This window comes from Notamacropus eugenii, chromosome 2 (assembly GCF_028372415.1).
Source record: "Notamacropus eugenii isolate mMacEug1 chromosome 2, mMacEug1.pri_v2, whole genome shotgun sequence".
Lineage (NCBI taxonomy): Eukaryota > Metazoa > Chordata > Mammalia > Diprotodontia > Macropodidae > Notamacropus > Notamacropus eugenii.
Window position 1 is genome coordinate 435572693 of NC_092873.1, and position 19408 is coordinate 435592100.

Sequence of the window (19408 nt, forward strand, 5' to 3'; positions counted from 1 at the left end):
AATATTAGCTCCAGGGCTGGAATTCAAACAAGACAAGAAGAGACCTCTCTAAAGGGCCTGGGTAAGAAGGGACTGGCACTTATTTAGCCTATAAAAACAGGGTAGAATTGCATTTTGTTGGAATGGGTGGGATTTGGTCTGGAACTCAGGGCATGGATGAGATGTACCTTTATAGTTCCTCCCAGGGCTAGGGATCATTGGCTCAAATACTGAGAGAATAATGGAGGGGGGCAAAGGCTACATTGAGCAGTCAAGGGTTAGCTAGTAGCTTTGGGATAGTTTCTATTGCTAACGTCCAGAAGGGAGGAGGCCTGACCTTGCCAGGCCACAGCTTAGCCCTTCCCAGACTCAACATGGGAAGGATATTCCTATAAGGGACCAGGCCTAGAGATGAGGTAAGCCCTATTTTTTGACATACTGTCTATTGGTATGATATTGTATTGTTACTAATACTTTTCTAAACTCTTTCCCAACGTTTAAATACTTTTAAATAAAGCAAATATTAAGTACCTACTACATACCAGGCCCTGTGCCAAATCCTGGGGGTATAAATGCAAGCGGAAAGAGAGTACCTGCCTCAGGGATCTTACATTCTAAGGGAGGAAGAGAATACACAAAAGGTGTGGGGTTGAAGGTAAAACCAGGCTGATGTGAGAAAATGGAAAAGTCTGATGAGGGAGTTAAACTGGGAGTGAGGTGATGGTGGAAGGGACGGCTCATGAAGTGGCATCTGGACGAAGGACTCACAACATGGAAGAGCAGGCCCCAGGGATGAGGCACCTCAAGGGGAGGGGACCTTCACAACTAACAACCATAACAGTGAAAGTCCTTGTTTCTCTCCGGTTCTAGTGTTACTTTCCCCGTTTTATAGATGGGGAAACAGAGATCCAAGTCAGAACTAGAGCCCAGGCTTCCCCATCTTAATGGCAGAACTGATGGAGGCAGCTGGGTGCCAAGGCCTGTCACTGGACCTTGCTGTATCTGCCCACTGGTTGAAACCAGAACTTTAACCCTCCTCTAGGACCTAGCATAGTGTCTTACACATAGACAAGATTTAATAAATTCTTGTTGAATTAAATTGAATGGGGGGGGGGGGAAGGAGAGAGGAGTAGATGCCAAACATCTTTTGCGCTTACCTCATGTCTCATTCTTTTCCCTCCGGGTTTGGTTTTCGTACTGGGTTCTCCGTCAAGGACAGAACTAGAGGAAGTGGGTTAAAAATCACAATGGGAAGGATTGAGTTTACACAACTGATAGCATTTGCCAGCTGGATTCACTGGGAGACACTGGAATGGGAAAGTGTGACTAAGGGAGGTTATGGAATCTCTGTGAATAGGAGAAACTCCCCCATTTGTCTGACTTGGGTTAGGTACAGTACAGCTTTGCCTGGAGTGGGGCGGGACTTGGCTAGGATGATTTCAGAAATGGAATCCACTTTCTTGTGAACCCCTGCTGTCCTGTCCTGGCATTTGGAAGCACAGAGCTGGCTGGAGAGAGTTGGGTACAACTAAGCTCTTATCTGTCAACAACATAGCTCCCAGATCCCTGTCCTGGGAGAATGAGTGTTGCCCCAGAGACTGACAGTGCTGACTATCCCCTCAAACCTGGCTCAGGTTTCTTTCAAGAACGGAACAATTATTGCCTTGCCCTCTGAACATAGCAACTGTTGCTCCTCACATCCTGTATCAGGAAAGCCAATCTTTTAGTGAGCCAGGAAGGCCTTCCCTCTGGAGTCCTGGCAAAAATTTCTTTTATGAGTCTAAAAAGTAAGAAAAATAGTCTTCAAAGATGCAATTCCTGAAGGATCATAAACCGTAAGGGAATGTAAAGGAATCCTTGAAATAATATTTTGTCCATCAATCAGTCAATAAAAAAATATTTATTGAACACCTGCTGTGTGTGTCACTATGCTGTATACTATGAGGAATAATAATGATGACTCATATTTATGTATATCAAATTAACTCAAGTCAACAATAGTTTCTTAAGCCCTTGCTGTGTTTCTCCAGGCACTGGACTGAACACTGGCAATACAAAGAAAGGCAAAAGAATTATCCCTGCCTTCAAGGCACTTATACTCTAATGGAAGAGACAACATGTAAATAATGGGAGAGATAACGTATAAATCATAGCACGGTACATACAAGATCCATAGAGAGTTAATGGAAGGTAATCTCAGAGCTGGGAGAAGTATTATCTTATTTTATAGATGAGGAAATTGAGTCCAGAGGTGAAATGATTTTCCCAGGATCATTCAACTAGTAAGTGGGAAAATCAGTATTCCCAAGTTTTCACAGTATGAATTCAGTGCTTCTTTTGTAACACAGTCTCTGCCTTCAATGAGCTTGAGATGGTCCCTAGGGTTAGAATTCCTAATGCCTCTTAGGAAGGGCAACTCTATGGATGGGACAATCAAATCCTCTTGGAATAAGAAATAAATCTATGTGAAATACACAATACATGTAGAACATAGGAGCCTCATTTCTACTTTTCTAATCTTATCACCAGGGGGATAACAGTGTCAAAGGAGAGATGACAGCTGTTACGAAGGTAGAATGAACAGGATTTGGTAACTGATTAGATATAGAGGATGAGGATGATACCTAGGTTTCAAGTCTAGGTTTCTAGAAGGATAATGGAACCCTGGACAGCAACAGGGAAGTTAGGAAGAGGGAAAGGTTTGGAGGAAAAGATAATAAATTCAGTTTTGGATATGTTCACTTTAAGATATCTATGAGAATACAGTTTGCAATGTCCAATAGGCAATTGGAAATGTGAAGTTAGAGGTTTGGGCTGGACAAATAGACCTGAATCCACAGGAACTAATGAGATCATCAAAAGAAATAGCATCGAGGGAGGAGAAAGAGGGTCCCTCTATGGTTAGTGATTGTGACCCAGATGAACCATCAAAGGAGCTAAAAAAGGAGTCAGACAGGTGGGAGCAGAACCACAAGAGAGCCGTGTCCTGAAGATGTAGAGAGAAGAGAGTATTATGGAGAAGAAGGGGACAGTGCCAGAGGCTATGGAGAAGTCAAGAAGGATGCCGATTGAAAAAAAGCCATTAAGAAACTGTTTCTTTGGAGAGAGCTGTTTCAATTGAATGATGAGGTCAGAAGTCAGACTGCAGAGAGTTAAGAAGAGAGTGAGATGAAGGAAAGTGGAGGGACCTATTGTAAATGGCCTTCTCGAGGAGTTTAGTCATAAAAAGGAGAGGAGATATATAGGACATTGGGTTATGTAAACTCTCCACTTTAGCTAGTTTGTCATCTTCCATTCCATGTCCTGCTCATTCCACACCCTCCTACCTGTAATATTTTTTTCCACTCATCTCTACCAAAATTCTACTCAACATTAAGGCTCATGCCAAATGCCACCTCCTCCATGAAGTCTTCCCTGATCCTCCCACCTGGAAGCTGTCACTCCTTCTCCTGGTCTTCTTGAGTTTGTGTCTCCCTTATAAAAATGACTTACATTTATATAACCTTTTAAGACTTTCAAAGCACTTTACATAAGTTATCTCATTTGATACTCACAACAACCTGTGTGAGAGATGCTAATATTATTCCCATTTCACAGAGGAGGAAACTGAGACTCATGGATGTTAAGTGTCTTCATCAAGGTCACACAGATAGTAGATGTCAGAGGTGGGGTATGAACTCATGTTTTCTGTTCTTCCCACTCTAACAAGTGCATCTTATCTTCCCCATTAGTTGGTAATCTTGAAGGAAGAGACCTCTTTAGAGTTGTTTTTCTGTTCTATAAAATGGAGTTGGACTAAACTATTTCTAAGGGTTTATCTAGCTCTAACAATTTTAAATTATTTGAATTCAATTAAATTCAACTTTTATTAAGCATCTACTACAGTCAGCCACTGTATTAATAATCACTAGTGATACAAAGACAAAAAGAAAAACAGGCTGATCCTCAAGGGGGTTACATTCTCCAGGGAGACATAACATGTAAATAGATAAGCAAATACAAGATAATTTGAAGAAGGAGAAACTGCTGACAAGGATGGGGATCCAGCAAGGCTTCCTGTAGGAGGTGGCTCTTAGACCTCTGGGTTTTGTATGAAGCTAAACATTCTAAAAGTCAAAGATAAGGAGGGGGTACATTCCAGTCCTAGGGGACAACTTGTTCAAAGGCATTAAGAAGGATCATGCAATGCTGAATGGTGGGAAGAGAGAATGGTGTAAAAGAAGTCTGTAAAAGTCAGTTGGCAACAGATTTGGGGACTTTAAACACTAGACCACAGGCTTTACTTTTTATCCTACAGGCAACAGAGAGCTGCGAGGATATTTGAAGAGGAAATCGACATAGAAGATTATTTTGGTGCTCTATGAAAGATGTGTTAGAAAAGGGAGCCCAGAAGCAGGGGTATCAGTTAGGAGGCTATTACAATAATTGCAGTAGAGTTAGTTGTAAGGGCCCCGATATAAGATAGTGTTTGAGTGGAGAGATGGAGATGGACTTGAGACATTTTGGAGGTAGAATGGCCAAGACTTGGCAGTTAATTGAATACTAGCGGTGAGAGTAAAAGAGGAGTCAAGGTTGACTTCCAGGCTATAAATCCAGGTGACAGGAAGAAGGATGGTACCTTCAGAAGAAATAGGAAAATTTGAAGGATGGATGAGTTTAAGGGGAAAGATAATGAGTTCCATCTTGGATGTGTTGAGGTTAAGATGCCTATAGGACACTCAGGTGGAAGTGTCCACCACCATAGTTAGTGGTGCAGGATGGTAGCTCAGGAATGACTAGAGCTGGGTATATAGATTTGGGAGCCATTTTTGAGGTTATTGAACCCATAAGAATGGATGAGGTTACCAAGAAAATACAGAGAGAGAAGAGAAGGCCCATACAAAAAGTCCTTCCAATCCCTCCAGGTTACAAAGCAGATGATGTTTGAACAAAGGACACGGAGGAGGAATATGGTCAGGTAGGTGGGAAGAGAACCTGGAGAGAGCAATGTTGTGCAAGTCAAGGGAGGAAGGGGTGTTCTGTAGCATCAAGCTGAAGAGATCAGAGTGAATGAAGACTGAGAAGAGACCATCAGCATTACTGTTGTTTTGTCTTTACGTCAGGCATTTTTGAATATTCTCTTCCTCCTTTTCTCCCCCATAGGGAGCCTTTCCTTTTGATAAAAAAAAAAAAAATCAGTCCAGCAAAACCAGCCTACACTTTGGCCACATCTCCTAGGTTTATGCAATATTCCACACCCATCGGCCCCCATTCCTCTAACAGAAGGAAGGAGGTTCATTTCCTCCTTTATTTGTAGAACCAAGATTAGGCCATCAGATGTGGAAGCTGAGAGAACTGCTAACCTTGCGGGAGAGGAGTTTCGTTTGAATGGTAAGCTGAGAAGCCAGATTGCAGTGGGTTGAGAAGTGAGTGGGAAGTAAGGAAGTAGAGGCCATTAGTGCCGCAGGCTTTTTTTCCAGGAGTCTGACTTTGAAAGGGAGGAGGAATTTTTAAGAATGGGGGCATATTTGTGGGCAACAGGCGAGGAGCCTGCAAATAAGGAGATGGAAGATAAGAGGGGGAGAAGAATGATCTGAGGTACAAGTTTCCAAAGGAGACTGGGGGTGAATGAGATGTTGCTTTAGAATCAGAAAGATCTGAGTTCAAATATGACTTCAAACACTTGCTATGTGACCCTGGGCTTCTCAGTTCTCTTTTCCTTATGCCATGCTATTTCTGTAAATCAGTCTAGATGAAGCAGAGGGTCCAAAAAAGGAAATAATGGGAGATAAAGTTGGTAAGGTGAATTGGGGTCAAATTAGAGGGCCTTGAGTGTTGGGCTAAGAAGTTGACATTTATTCCCTTAGGCAGTGGGAAGTCAATGAAGATTTTTGAGATAAACAGTGATGTACTAAAAACAGGATCCTGTAGGACTACATTGAAATCAGTGTTTCTCAAATCAGTTTAGCTGCAGAACACTTTAAGGCTTAAAATGTATTGATGGAACCCATAAATGTTGGTTCAAGGAATTTGGGGCATGGATAGGCACCATGGAATAGGAGATATGACACTAGATCTAGAAACAAGAAGACCTTGGTTCAAATTCTGCTTCAGATACTTACCAACTGTGTAATCCTGAGTAAGCTCCTTTAACTTCTGTGTCTCAGTTTCCTTATTTTTTTAATGAGAGGGTTGAACTTGATGGTGTTAAAGGTCTCTTCCAGCTCTAAATCTATGATCCTATGGAATCCCTAGGAATAAAACAAGGGGTCATTGTGAGGATGTCAAGGAAATATTTACAGAATCAAGCCCCCTTCATACTAAAAATAAATCACACATAATTGTTGATACATACATAACTTCATATTCAATATTTTAGAGTGGAAAACATCATTCGCAATGACATTTTCTCAGGGAACCCTTCTTCACACTGCAGGGAATACCAGGGCTCCCTGGAATACAATTTGGAAACCGTTTCCTCTACTGTCCCTGTCAGAATATAACTTTTTTTAAACCCAAAGGAGATTCTAGAATCTCTCTTTATTATCTACTAAAGTACTTCCTAGTATCTAATCTGATGGGTACTGCTATAATCACTATCTGTTCCTACGTGATAGGAATCCCAGTAGATGCAGAAGGACTGGACAGGGCTTAATATCTGGAGCGACAAATCCACCTCTCATTCTTGCTCTAAGAACCCACAGATCTGTGTTAATGTTGGTGGAAAGAAAGAGTATGTGCCAGTGTACCATGCTTGGCTGGCAGGATTGCCAGGCACATGCTGGGGTAAAGTTCAGCACTGGTATCAGCTGCCTGCGTGATATCACCTGTCCAGTCACATGGGTGTGCGTTTTAGGAAAGGTTTGGGTCACATTGATGAGACGTGCCAATAACAGGCACACAGTCAAGACTCTTATCTTCATCCCTAAAATGCTGCCTCCCTTTCACCCTAAGTTTATCCCTTTGCCAAATGGGCAACATCTCTTCTCTAGCAGGTGTCTGGCAAGTAAAAAAAATTCAAGAGCTTGTGAGAGCAAAAGCACTAGACTGATAAAGAAGAATATCTAATTAGGAGGAGTAGTTAAAGGGGAGTTCAGCGTTCTCATCCCTAGCCTGGGTCTGGCTTCTGGCCCTGATATCAGAGAGCATGGCATGACAGGTGAGCTACACAGACTATAGTTGTTCCTCCCCTCCCTCCATTCTAAGCAGGCTCTTCCTCAGGTAAGGGAGGGGGAGAGATCACCAATAAGCACCTGCCTTGTTCCTCAGAGGCTGTCCCCTACCACCCTATTTGGTCCATTACTTTCTATTGGACATAGACAAGAGTGCCTGGAAGGTTCCCAAAGCGTCCCATACTCCCCAAAGCCTGCTTATCCAGAGCTGTGAATTCTTCCCACCCCACTTCTGAGGGTGAGTGGAACATTCTATTTAAAGGGTGAAACAAAAACAGGTGAGTGCACAGTGTAGGAAAGGGGAGTGAGAGATCATCGAGTCAGGGAGAGTACTGATGAGCCCACTTTTTGCCTGGCCCCTGCCACTTCTGTCACTTTCTTGTCAGCCTAGTGGTGGGGGCTTGTCTCCCAATGCACTGACCCCAGAATGCCACGACACAAGAACATAGTTCTTGCTTCCCTAGGGAGTCCAGGTAAGAGGACCCCCACCCCTTTAGAAGAGAACCCCTTTCCTTTTGGGAACCCCTCCACTCCCATCCCAACTTTCTGATCACCCACTGGCAGGCTAGAAAAGTACGCGCCAGAAGATAAGGAGGAGGGCAGAAGCGGGCATTTCTTTCTGTTCCTCAGCAAACAATAGGGACCTTTCCAGGAAGCTGGGGGAGGGAATTGCCTGTAAGAGGATCCCTGGGTGGATGAGGTGTGTTGGTCGCTTGAACAGGTTTCTATGTCGCTAGTGTCCGATTAATTAGGCACCTACATGGTGCTCTCTGCTAATGACCACATCAGCTGGGCAGATGGCAGATAAAGGGGTGAGGGGTGGGGGTAGTAGCTTCAGAACACTCACTGATGAAAGCCTGAAGAACAGTTGTTTAGGCTTTGGCTTCCCTAAGCCCAGGAACCAGTAAGAACAAATGGCTGGCTATCTCATTTGGGGAGGGAGAGAAGAATGTGTTTGGATTAGGTATGTGAGAATAAGGTGGGTGGGTGGAGCAGGTGGCTTCTCTTGCCAGGTTTCCCCAGGGATAGGGATAGGGAATGGACCTGTGGTGTTTGTTTTTGTTTTTGGTATAGGGAACCTCCGGGAGAGGAAATTCCTTCCCTGCAATTTATAGTCTTAGAGTTCCTTAGAGCACCTAGCATTCAAGTGATGGGCAGGGCATTCATTACACAACCTGTGTGTAGCAGAGGTGCTATTTGAACTCAGATCTTGGCTTTGAGGCTGGCTTTCTAACCAATGAGCCAAGCTACCTCGGGGCTCATGCCTCTCCAGGCTGAGATTTGGTGTGTGGCAGATTCTTCGCTCTAGGGCTACTAGGGGCCCTAACTGGTGGATCTTGCTAGTTGTATGTTCTTGCCACAAAGATTAAACCATGAATATTTCTCCAGATTACAGTTTAAAGGACCAGGATTATTTCTTCCCAAGGGACTCAGTACTGAGACAGTGAAGCCTGGGTTCTGTCCTCACCTCCACTACCAACTTTCTGTGAACTACCTGGGGGAATCTTTAACTTCCTTGATCCTCAGTTTCTTCACTTGTAAAATATTCTTATGTAGGAATCATTTCTACTGCTGAAGGGGTCAGTGAAGTGAATGAGATCAGGAATGTAAATATTTCTAGAGCTGTGTTTAAGTTCCCTAGGTGGAGCCCAATCAGTTGGTTTTTTTCCAGACTCCTGACTCTCCTTCCTTCCACCAACTCTCCCCTTCTCCATGCTGAGAAATTAAATGGGGCTGAGAAGTCTGTGGGAAATCATGGGTGACTAGTGGAAGAGTACACCCAGATCTCTGTATCGAGGTAAACACAATAGCCCAATCGGAAACAATTGTCTAGGGGAGGTCGTACCCTTGTTATGTTGGGACAGAATCCTTTCTTCCAGAAGTCTCTGAGCTTTTAGAGCTTGGGTGTTATTAGAGGCAAGCACAGGCTGTTGGGCATCTGCTGAAGCTCTCTGCAGTTGTGGCTGAATTTAAGGGTTTTTTGGGCTCTAACAAACAACAACCACAACAACAGAAGGCCATGAAGCTCAGTGGGATGAAGTCTGGACTTGGAGTCAGAGGAGTTGAGTTCACATCCCTCTTTGACTATTAACTACATGTATGACTTTGGACAATCAATCAATAAGTATTTATTAAGCACCTACTATGTGCCAGACGGTATGCTAGCAGCTGGGGATATAAAAACAGAGAGTAAAATGAGTCACTTTCCCTCCTTAGGCCATATATACAGAATAACTGTAAAATAATGCAAGACAGTTTAATACAAGGTAGGAAGGGAGGACATTAGTAGTTGAGGGATATCAAAAAGGGCTTCATAGAGAAGGTGATGCTTGAGCTGTGTCCTAAAGGAAGTGAAGTATTCTATGAGGAATATATGAGGAATAAAGAGGCAGCCAGTTTGATTGGATCCTAGAGTTTAGAAAGAAGAGTATATGTCAAGCTGAAGAGATTGCTTGGAGTCAGCTTGTAAAAATCTTTAAAAATCAAACAGTTGATGTTTTGTCCTAGAAGCAATAGGGAGTCACAGGAATTTATTGAGTGGAGTTGGATCCTCACTTAAAGATCATTTTGGAAACAATTGCAGAAAATGGAGTTGGAGAAGGATGGGATGTGAGGCAAAGAGAACAATTAGGAAGCAGTAGTCCAGGCTATATGAGTGGGGAGAAGGGGTCAGATGTGAGAGATGCTGTGGGTGTAGAAACAGCAAGATTTGGCAATGATTAGATAAGAGGGATGAGGAAAGTGAGTAATTGAGGCCAATGCCAAGGTTATCAATGTAGGAGATAATAGGTTAGCAGGGATTATGTATTGTCCAACGTGGAGCAGCTCTTGTCTGAAAGGAACTACTTTCATCTTCAGCCAGAAAGATTTACAATAAACATTCAGACTTCATATCCTGGTACACTTTACCGAGGTAGGTTTGGGGTCTTTTCTATAGAGTTGAACAAAATGATCATTAAAACCCCTTGAGTGTTTTGGACGGAAGAAATATCATACATTTTCTTCATTATGAATTCAGTATCTCAAGGATCTCCATAAATTTCATTTCAATAGTATGGAAGCTCCTTACATTGTGTTCAGGATTATTTTGGTTTTTGTCTTTGGGTCTCCAGCACCTAGAATGGGCCTGGTTCATAATAAGTGATCCAGACCTTCATCAACTTTTGCTTGATTATTGCGATAGCTTTCTTATTGGTCTATCCGCCTAAAGTCCAGTGGCATGTTGATAAATATTTAGCAACCAATTCTCTAAAAAAGTAGTCATGAAAAATTTTTAAGTTTCATCTGTATTATTAACATTTTTCTCTATCATCTTATGTCCCAATAATCAATAAAACTAAAAAATCAAGCCCTGATTTGTAGGGTTTGCTGATTCCCAAGATATAAATGCTGATGCTGGAAAGTGAACAATTGACTGTCGTGAGCTGGTGTGAGCTGGCTCCAGCCAATACTCAAGTCTCTTCCTATTCCAATCCATCATCTACAGACCTGCCAGAGATTTTCCTAGAGCTTCAGTCTGACCATGTTATCTTCTTGCTTAGTAATCTCCAGTGGCTTCCTGTTACCTCCAAGATCAAGCATAAGATCCTTCCTTTGACATTTAAAGTACTTTGCAACCTTCCTACTTTCTGTTCTTTTTCATATCCTACTCCCCTCCACACTCTGGCCAGCTCTTGAGGAGGGATTATGTTATTCACTGTATTTGTATCCCCAAGCATCTGGCCCCATGGGATACCTCCATCCCTTGTCTTTGAACTATGTTCCTTATGCCTGAATTTCTCTCCCTCCAACTCTTTAATCCTTGGCTTCCTTTAAGACTCAACTCAAGCTTTACTTTTTCCAGGAGGCCTTTTCCAGTCCCCTTAATAAGAGGATTTGTTCTATAAAACTTGGACTCAGTCAAAGGCTGCACTTAAGGACCTAGAAGGTCAGAGGTTCCCTGCCCCTGCCCTAGCTGCTCCAGCCATGCCCTCTAAAGTTGCCTTCCTTCTACTTTGGAGGCATTTGTATATGTCATCTACCCCATTAGAATAGGAGCACTGTGAGGGTAGGGACTCTTTCTGCTTTTCTTTGCATTCTCATTGCTTATTGCAATGCCTGGCTCCTAAGAAGTGCTCGCTGAAAGTTGGGGGGCAGCTAGGTGTCCAAGTGGATAGGGCAGTCAGTCCTGGAGTCAGGAGGACCTGAGTTTAAAGCCATTCTCAGATACTTCCTAGCTAGGTGACCCTGCACAAGTCACTTAACCTCTGTTTGCCTCAGTTTCCTCATCTGTAAAATGAGGATAATAATAGCGCCCACCTCCCAGCATTATTGTAAATGAGATAATAATTATTAAGCACTTAACATAATGCCTGGCATATAGTAAGAGCTATATAATTTTTAGCTATTATTATTATTGATTGAATAATTTTTTGAATCGAATTGACTATAAATACTTCTATCAGTACTGATCACAGTCTCTCTGTCTCTTAGCATGAGCTGCCATGACTAAAAAAAAAAAAAAAAAGCATTGCTCGGTGGTCAGCCTTCTAGTGACATGTCTCTTTATACTTGGCGAGGCTGGTTCTTGTGTGACAGAGATATGGTCTGTCATGGGGCCCATATCTGAAGCCTTTCCAGTCTGATAGCTTGGAAGAGCTTTTGAGAATCTAGGGTCACATCTGCATCATGAGCAGGCATCAGAGGAAGATGTTAGCAGCATTCCCTTTATTATGTTTGATAATTACTTTTACCTCTTTGCTTCTTATTTAAATAACATTTATGTTGCTCCTGAGGCAGAAGTAGGCCCAGCAGGTGGAAGCCACAGAGAATTAGGTTTTGGCCTAATAGCAATCAGAACTGGCCTACGATGAAATGGGATGTCTTGGGAAGCTGCAAATTCACCATCACTGGAAGAGTTCAAACAAAGGCTGAAGGACCTCTGGACAAGGGTGGATTAGAGAAGGAATCCTGCTTTGTACAGCAAGACCCAGTCACTTCTAAGATCTCTTTCAGCTCTATGATTCTGAGACCACTGACATCCCACAGCTAAGGATGGGCATTTGAAGGGTAGAGGAGTAAACGTGAAGTTGGAACTAGAGCAAGAGTTTCCTGGAGTTCTTTAGCTTCGTTCTTCAAGTGAGTCTCCTTTTGTCTGGACCAAGTTCCAACCCTAGTCACATCCCTCTGATGGGAACCTTTTCAAAAGGATTCCAGCCTGGAAAATACCACTGTATGCTGTATGTAGTTTGGTTGCTTGTTTGCATAACTAACCTTCATTGTAAGTTGTATGATCCCCACAGGGAGGGCCTGTCTTTCTTTCTCCTTCCTCCCTCCTTCTCTCCCTCCCTCCCTCTCCCTCTCTCTTTCTCTTTTCCTTCTCTCTTTCTCTCTTCCTTCCTTTCTTTCTTCTTCTTTTTTCTTTCTTTCTCTCTTTCTTTTTTTCTTTCTTTTTTCTTTCTCTCTCTCTTTCTTTCTTTCCTTCCTTCTTTCTTTCCTTCTTTCTTTCTTTCTTTCTTCTTTCTTTCTTTCTTTCTTTCTTTCTTTCTTTCTTTCTTTCTTTCTTTCTTTCTTTCTTCCTTTCTTCCTTTCTTCCTTTCTTTCTTTCCTTCCTTCCTTCCTTCCTTCCTTCCTTCCTTCCGTCCGTCCTTCTGTCTGTCTGTCTTTCTTCCTCCTTCCTCCTTTCCTTGCCCAGAATCTGAGACCAGATTTGAACTCACTGCTGCTCTATCTACTGTGCCATCTAACTGTCCCCTATGTCTGTTTCACTTTCTCTGTCTAGTAGCCAGCACAGGTAGATGCTTAGCAAATGTCATTTCAGTCACATCTGACTCTTCCTGACCCCAGTAGGGGCAAGGATACCAGAATGTAATCAGAAGCTATTGATCCTATATGTAAGACCCTCTGCTAGGTATGAAAGGCAGCAAGATGTGGTAGAAAGAATTCTGGCCAGAGCCAAGATGGCAGAGTAGCAGCACAGACTTGCTAGTGCCCTTCCCTCAAGCCTAGCCAAATACCTGTACAAAATGACTCTAAACAAATTCTGGAACTGGAGTACTCACAGAATGACAGAGTGAAGCAAATCTGCAGCCCAAGACAGCCTGGAAGGTCTCTGGGAAGTGTCTATTGCACCTATCTAGGAGCAGAGCACAGTCCAGTGTGGGCTGCTCTGGTACAGATGGGACTTGAGCAGGCCTTGGGGAACTGAATCTTGGGTACCTGTGGTGGTTTCCAGACTTCATGACCCCAAAACACCAAGGACAAACTGGAAGGTCAGTGGAAAAATCCTGTGGGGCCTGTGTGAGAGAGTAGAATGGTCCGGTCCCAGCTCCCAGGTTGATGGAGGGGGTAGAGGAGCTCAGAAGAGGAGAAGCCCTCGGCAGCAGCAACAGGAGCAGAGGCAGCCTTGGTAGACTGTGGGGAAATGGAGCAGCTGACAGTACACTCCCCCACCTCCACTGGAAGCAGAGAACTGCCTTGTCAAAGAGCTCATAGGTCAAGTAAACAGCTGGGAAAATGAGCAAAAACCGGAAAAAGAATCAGACTATACAATCTTACTTAGTACACAAACAGAAAACAACAAAGTCAACGCTCCTACATCCAAAAACTCCAAGAAAAATATAAATTGGTCACAGGCCCTGGAAGAGCACAAAAAGGATTTCGAAAATCAAGTAAGAGAATTAGAGCAAAAATTGAGAAGAGAAATGAGACTGATGCAAGAGAATCATGAAAAACAAGTCAATTGCTTGCTAAAGAAGACGCCCCCCAAAAATTCCAAAGAATTCTGGGCTTAATGGAAGGAGACCAGGGTACAAATACAAGCCTGACACTCATTAGCTGTGGACCTTGGGCAAATCACTTAGCCTTTCTGAGCTGAAGTTACCTCATCTGTAAAATGTGTATAATATTATACGTACTCTACTTCCTAGAGTTGTAAGGAAAGCAATTTTTAAGGTTTAAAGCACTATACGAATATGAGTTGTTGTTAAGGGGGATACTTAAAAATGCATTATACATTAGCTACTGTCAAGAAGACAATGTGGCATCATGGATGGAGAGCTGGTCTTAGAATCAGAAAGACCTGGGTTCGAGTCCCTTATCTCACCTAGACTGACTACAGCCAAGTCACTTAACCTGTTGGGCTCTAGGCAAATCTCTAAGACTGTAAGATTCAGAAAAGGTGCTGACCTGTAGTTGTACAAGCTTCCTCACTTGTAAGGGAGCTACATGAATTAAATCACAGGTCCAGGCCTTATCCGTTTGAAGAGTTTTTACTCTTACCAGCAAGACAAGACTTAAACGCACAGTTAACTAACTACATATTCTCAAACAGTACATATTAAATGCTCAATGAATCACTGGTACAGCCAAGTCATCACAGACCCATAGATCTAAAGCTGGAAGGAACCTCAGAGGCCATTTGCAGATGAGGATACCGAGGCCCAGGAAAGTAAAATGACTTGCCCAAGGGCACATAGAAGTAAGTGTCCAAGGCAGGATTTGAACCCAAGTCCTCTGTCTCTAGAATCTGTGATTTTGCTACGTTACCACATGCTGGAAGAGCACTAAAGGAGATATGAATGGATCATAGAATATCAGAGCTGGAGGAGACCTCAGTGGTTAATTCAACCCATTTTTGAACCTGAATTTCCTCTATAACATACCTCTCCATGGTCATCCAGCTTCTATTTAAAGACTTCAAGTGAGGATGGTCAACCTTACCTAGTACCTTCTGGGGCAGTGCATTCCGCTTTAGTCCACCTTTAATTGTTAGGAATGTTTCCCCAAGCATCTAGGTGGTTCAGTGGGTAGAGTATTGGACCTGGAGTTAGGAAAAACTAAATTCAAATCCAGCCTCAGCTGGCTGTGTGATCTCAGGCAAGTCAATCAACCTCTGCCTGCCTCAGTTTCTTCATCTGTGAAATAGGGATAATGATAGCTCCTATTTCCCAGGATTGTGAGAACAGAATGAAATAGGTTTTAATAGCTTAAAATTGCAATAAGACTTTTGGGACACCCTGTATTTGTGACGTACTTTGCAAACCGTAAAGTGCTATATGAATGATATTACTATTACTATGTATTATTATTTCCCCCATGTGAAGTCTAAATTTGCCTTTTTTGCAACTCATTGTGGGATAGTGTGATCTGGAAAGATTTCACCAAGAACCTGCTTTTTAAAGGAATCTCAATTTTAAGGGATTTACATTCTTTTTAAAGAATTCCTTTTCAAAAGAATTTAGATAGGTATCAGGGAGGGTATTCTAGGCCCAGGAAATGTTGTGAGCAAAGCTGCAGAGGCTGGAAAGAAAATGAAGTGTTCAAGGAACAATAAGATGAGCCTGGCTTCCTTAGTATTGGGGATAGGGGTGGGGAGTGAGAGTGAGGAAGAGTTGGAGAGAATTTGCCTGATATTACAGGTCTTCAATAGTGCAGCAAAAACCTACCTTTTCAAATATAGTAAGACTGGACTTGTATCCAGTTGGTAATAGTGAGCCATTGAAGGTTTTTGAGCGTGTGTGTGTGTGTGTGTGTGTGTGTGAGACACATAATAAGAGTATTTTAGGAATATCAATCCAGAGATGGGGTATTGGTTGGAGCAGGTATAGACTGGTGAATGGCTAATGATCTAGATGTAAATTATTGACTTTAACCTATGACAAAAATTAAGGTAGTGGCAGTAGGAATGGACAGAATTCCTTTGCAGAGACCAGAAAGGACAGACACAGTGTCCAAAAAGGGGTAAAGAAAGGAAAAATGTCAAAACTGACTCAGGGCTCAAACTTGGATTACTGGAAAAATGATAGTGACTTTCACAGAAGGAAGTCAGAAGGGAGAGTCAATGACCTTAGTGGGTGTGGGGAAGAGAAGGGAAGACAAGGATTTGGGTTTTAGATATGCAGAGGTTTAGGTGGTAGTTTGGCATTGAAAGGTGTCCCATCAATCAAGTGCTAGGAATTCTAAGAAAGGAAAGGACAGTCGCTGCCATGGGGGGGCGGAGAGGGGAGGGGAGGGGAGGGGAAGGGAGAGAGGCTTTACATTCTAATGGGTCACAATATATGCATAAATAAGTACAGTATATACAAGGTAGCCTTAAAGGGGAGACACAGGCATCCCTGAGGGGGAGGGAAAGGCTGGGAAAGGGCTCCTGCAGAAAGTGGTGTTTGAGCTGAGTTGTGAAGGACCCCAGGGAGAGCATTCTAGGCACAGAGGATAATCAGTGCAAAGGCTCGGAGACCGGATATTGATTGTCCTGTTTGAGGAAGAACAAATAGGCCAGATAAACAGACATTTAGGACGGGAACTTGGGTAAGAAGATTGGCCTGGAAGCCAATCTTCATAACTGTAATAGTTGAAGCCATGAATGTGTATTGTTAATTATTGACTTTAACCTATGTTATAAAGTGCTTTTCAGTTTAGAAGTGGGTGTAATAAGTATACAAAAGGTGATCGACACAATCATAGTTCCTATTTTCTAAGACATGTAAACACGGTAACAGAACAGAAACATTGATTTATAATATGAGATAGCACAGTAACACACTGATACTGTATTCAGATCACAAGTAAAATGTATGAGCTGTAATAGAAAGACCTGGGATCTAGGCTGAGCTCTTCTACTAATCAGCTGCTCTTTGAGCAAATCGTTTCATCCTCTGGTCCTCAATTTTCTTATCTGTCAAATGATAGGGTTGGACAAGATAATAATAGTTTATATTCATCGTGTTTATGTATCTACATGTATACATACATACATATATAGAAAGAAAGAAAGGGAGAAAGAGAAAGAAAGAAAAAAAGAAAGGAGCACTGGGCCTGGAGTCATGAAGACCTGAGTTCAAATCCTGCCTTAGACACCTACTGGATGTGTGACCCTGGATAACCTTTGATGTCTCAGTTTCCTTATTTGTAAAATGAGCTGGAGAAGGAAATGGCAAACCATTCTAGCATCTTTGCCGAGAAAACTGCAAATAGGGTCATTGAGTCAGACATGATTGAAATGTCTAAACAACAACAAATATGTATATAGATAGATATAGATATCTATATCTGTTTTTCCATCCATCCATCTATCCATCCATCCATTCATCCATCTATCCATCCATCCATCCATCCATCCATCCATTCATCCATCTATCCATCCACCCATTCATCCATCTATCCATCCATCCATCCATCCATCCATCTATCCATCCATCCATCCATCCATCCATCCATTCATCCATCTATCCATCCATCCATTCATCCATCTATCCATCTATCCATCTATCCATCCATCTATCTATCTGTCTGTTTGTCTGTCTGTCTATCTGTCTATCTACACACACATATCCACTCCTTATAACAACCCTGTGGGGAGAGATAATACAAATAGTCAGTTTCTACAGGCTTTATAGCAGGACTTCATAGAGTCTATGACTTATCCACGGTCACACAGTTAGTAAACAGTCAAACCAGGACTTGAATTCAAGTCTCCTGACTTCCAGGGCAGTGGCTCTTGGCACTCCATGTTGGCCACCTCTGGATGATTCCCACTGTGAACCTTTAGCTCTAGCAGTCCCTGTTTTTCTGCAGTGGGTGAGAAGCAAGAAAGAATAACTGTGATTATCCCATAGCTAGATGCAGAAAGAAAAGAGGGAACCATCACACTGAGAACTGACCTTTAGAATACTCCTCCAGCCCCATTCCCAGTGGTCAAATGCATCTGCCAGTGGACTCAAAAGTCATGGGCAGTTACTCACGGAGGGGTGTTACTCCTAGCGCCACCTTCCTGGGATTAGGTCTAATAATCCGCCCTATTCTTTGGAATAAGGATGGGGGCGGGGGTAGGAAAGTGGTATCAAGGAAAGTGTGCTGGCTCAGGGAATAGAGGGCCTGAGTTCAAATCACATCTCCAGCAAGTACTCTCTATATGTGACACAGGGCAGATGGCTTAATTAACCTTCTGTGCCACAGTTTCTTCATGTATAAAATGGGTCAGATAGCCTCTAAGTTCCCTTCCACGTAAAAACCTAATGATCTTCCTTAGAATGGGAGATTCTTTCCAGTGGAGATTATTATATTCATTTATATATTGCAGGCCCTTAAAAATACTTGTTGTTGGCTTCTAGGACCAACTGGGGAGGGGTCCTGGAGAAGCTTATTTTGTTAGTTTTTTTTCCCCTATCCGTTTAGTCCTCATCACTGAAAAGGAGCTATCAGGGGCTAAGGGAGGTGGTGGGTGGGCTCCTGGTGGGTCTCTCTCAAAGCTTTTCAATTCATTGAGTTCCTGTAAGAGCAGCTAGAGGGCTGTCTGATGTTACCAAGGGAGCAGGGTGGGGTGGAGAGAGGAGGCGAGAGTGCTGGGGCTGGGCTGGGCTAGGCTGGGGAGCCATGCGGATCTGGGGGTGTGAGCATGTTTATATAGGGCTCAGCCAATCTGCAGTTTCAGATTTCAGACTCAGCTTATCAGTCAGTCTTTTCCCTGCCTTGTCAGTTGGCTTGGGGAAGGGGGAGAGTGCTTGTTGGGCGCTTCCCTGGCAGGCAGGGAAGCTGTGGATTCCTGGGTTCTTCCCTTCCTTCTCTCCTTCCATGGACGCTACTGGGCTCTCTCCCCGCCACGGCAGCTGTTTATTCAGATTTGGATCATTGCTTCCTCCTCTGCCCCTTTCCTCACTAGCATCTCTCCCCGCTGTCTCCCGTGTGCTCTGCTGATGTCAAGGTAAAATCCAGGTGCTTGGTTCCCATGGGACTTGAGTTGATCCCATGATTGAGGGAGAGGCTTCTCAGGGTAATAGAGAAAGATGTGAGGGAATATGTCTTGTTATGCAAAGAGAAGTAAGAGGCTGTGGGGGGGTACCCCATTGATTTGGGGCAGGGAGTAATGCATTGTTGCATCCTTTTCTCTTTCACCCAGTTGGTTGAAGTGGAGAGGTGGGGGAGGAGAAGGGAAAGCCATCTTCTCTGCAAATATTCACTTCTTCCCCTCCCAGTAGATATCAATACCCCTCCCTCTGCCCCAGTCTCTGCTCTTCACAGTATTATACTCCCTGCCCTTCTGCTCCTCCCTCCCAACTCACTAAGGGGTAAGTATCTGACCTTTTAATGCAGTCTTGATTCCAGCTGATCCAAATGCTGGGAGGAAGAATGAAGTAGAGAGCTTTGAAGATGGGTGACCTGTGCTGGAGATAGGCATCCAGAGGTTAAACGCCCTGAGCATCGCCTGCTCTCAGGGAGAAGCTTAGGAATGCGTTTAAGAGGGTGGATTTTATTTTCTGGGGGGAGGAGTCTTGGGTCTTGGCTTTGCTGATGTGATATGC

At 43.2% G+C, this 19408-nt stretch overlaps 1 protein-coding gene and 1 long non-coding RNA gene across 19 annotated transcripts in view; one reads left to right on the forward strand and one right to left on the reverse strand.

The window, feature by feature from the left end:
* The window catches only part of PLEKHA6 (pleckstrin homology domain containing A6), a 218170-nt gene that overhangs the window by 99096 nt on the left and 99666 nt on the right, over window positions 1-19408 (forward strand). The window contains exon 1 of one of the 18 annotated variants that reach the window (XM_072648105.1): window positions 1188-5349. The exons of 15 other annotated variants lie outside the window; for them this stretch is intronic. Coding sequence is in view for 1 of the 3 variants with exons in the window: in XM_072648109.1 (XP_072504210.1) it covers window positions 18803-18810 (8 nt within the window). In the remaining 2 variants the exon portion in view is untranslated. Of the gene's footprint in view, window positions 1-1187; window positions 5350-6204; window positions 7604-18539; window positions 18811-19408 lie in introns of those variants that run through there. 2 more of the 18 variants (XM_072648102.1, XM_072648109.1) reach the window with 2 other exon arrangements.
* LOC140529442 (uncharacterized) lies at window positions 1119-19400 on the reverse strand. Its single transcript, XR_011975557.1, has 3 exons — window positions 19188-19400; window positions 6081-6209; window positions 1119-1200 (listed from the first exon to the last, which is right to left on the reverse strand). It is a non-coding gene; the product is annotated as an uncharacterized lncRNA (long non-coding RNA).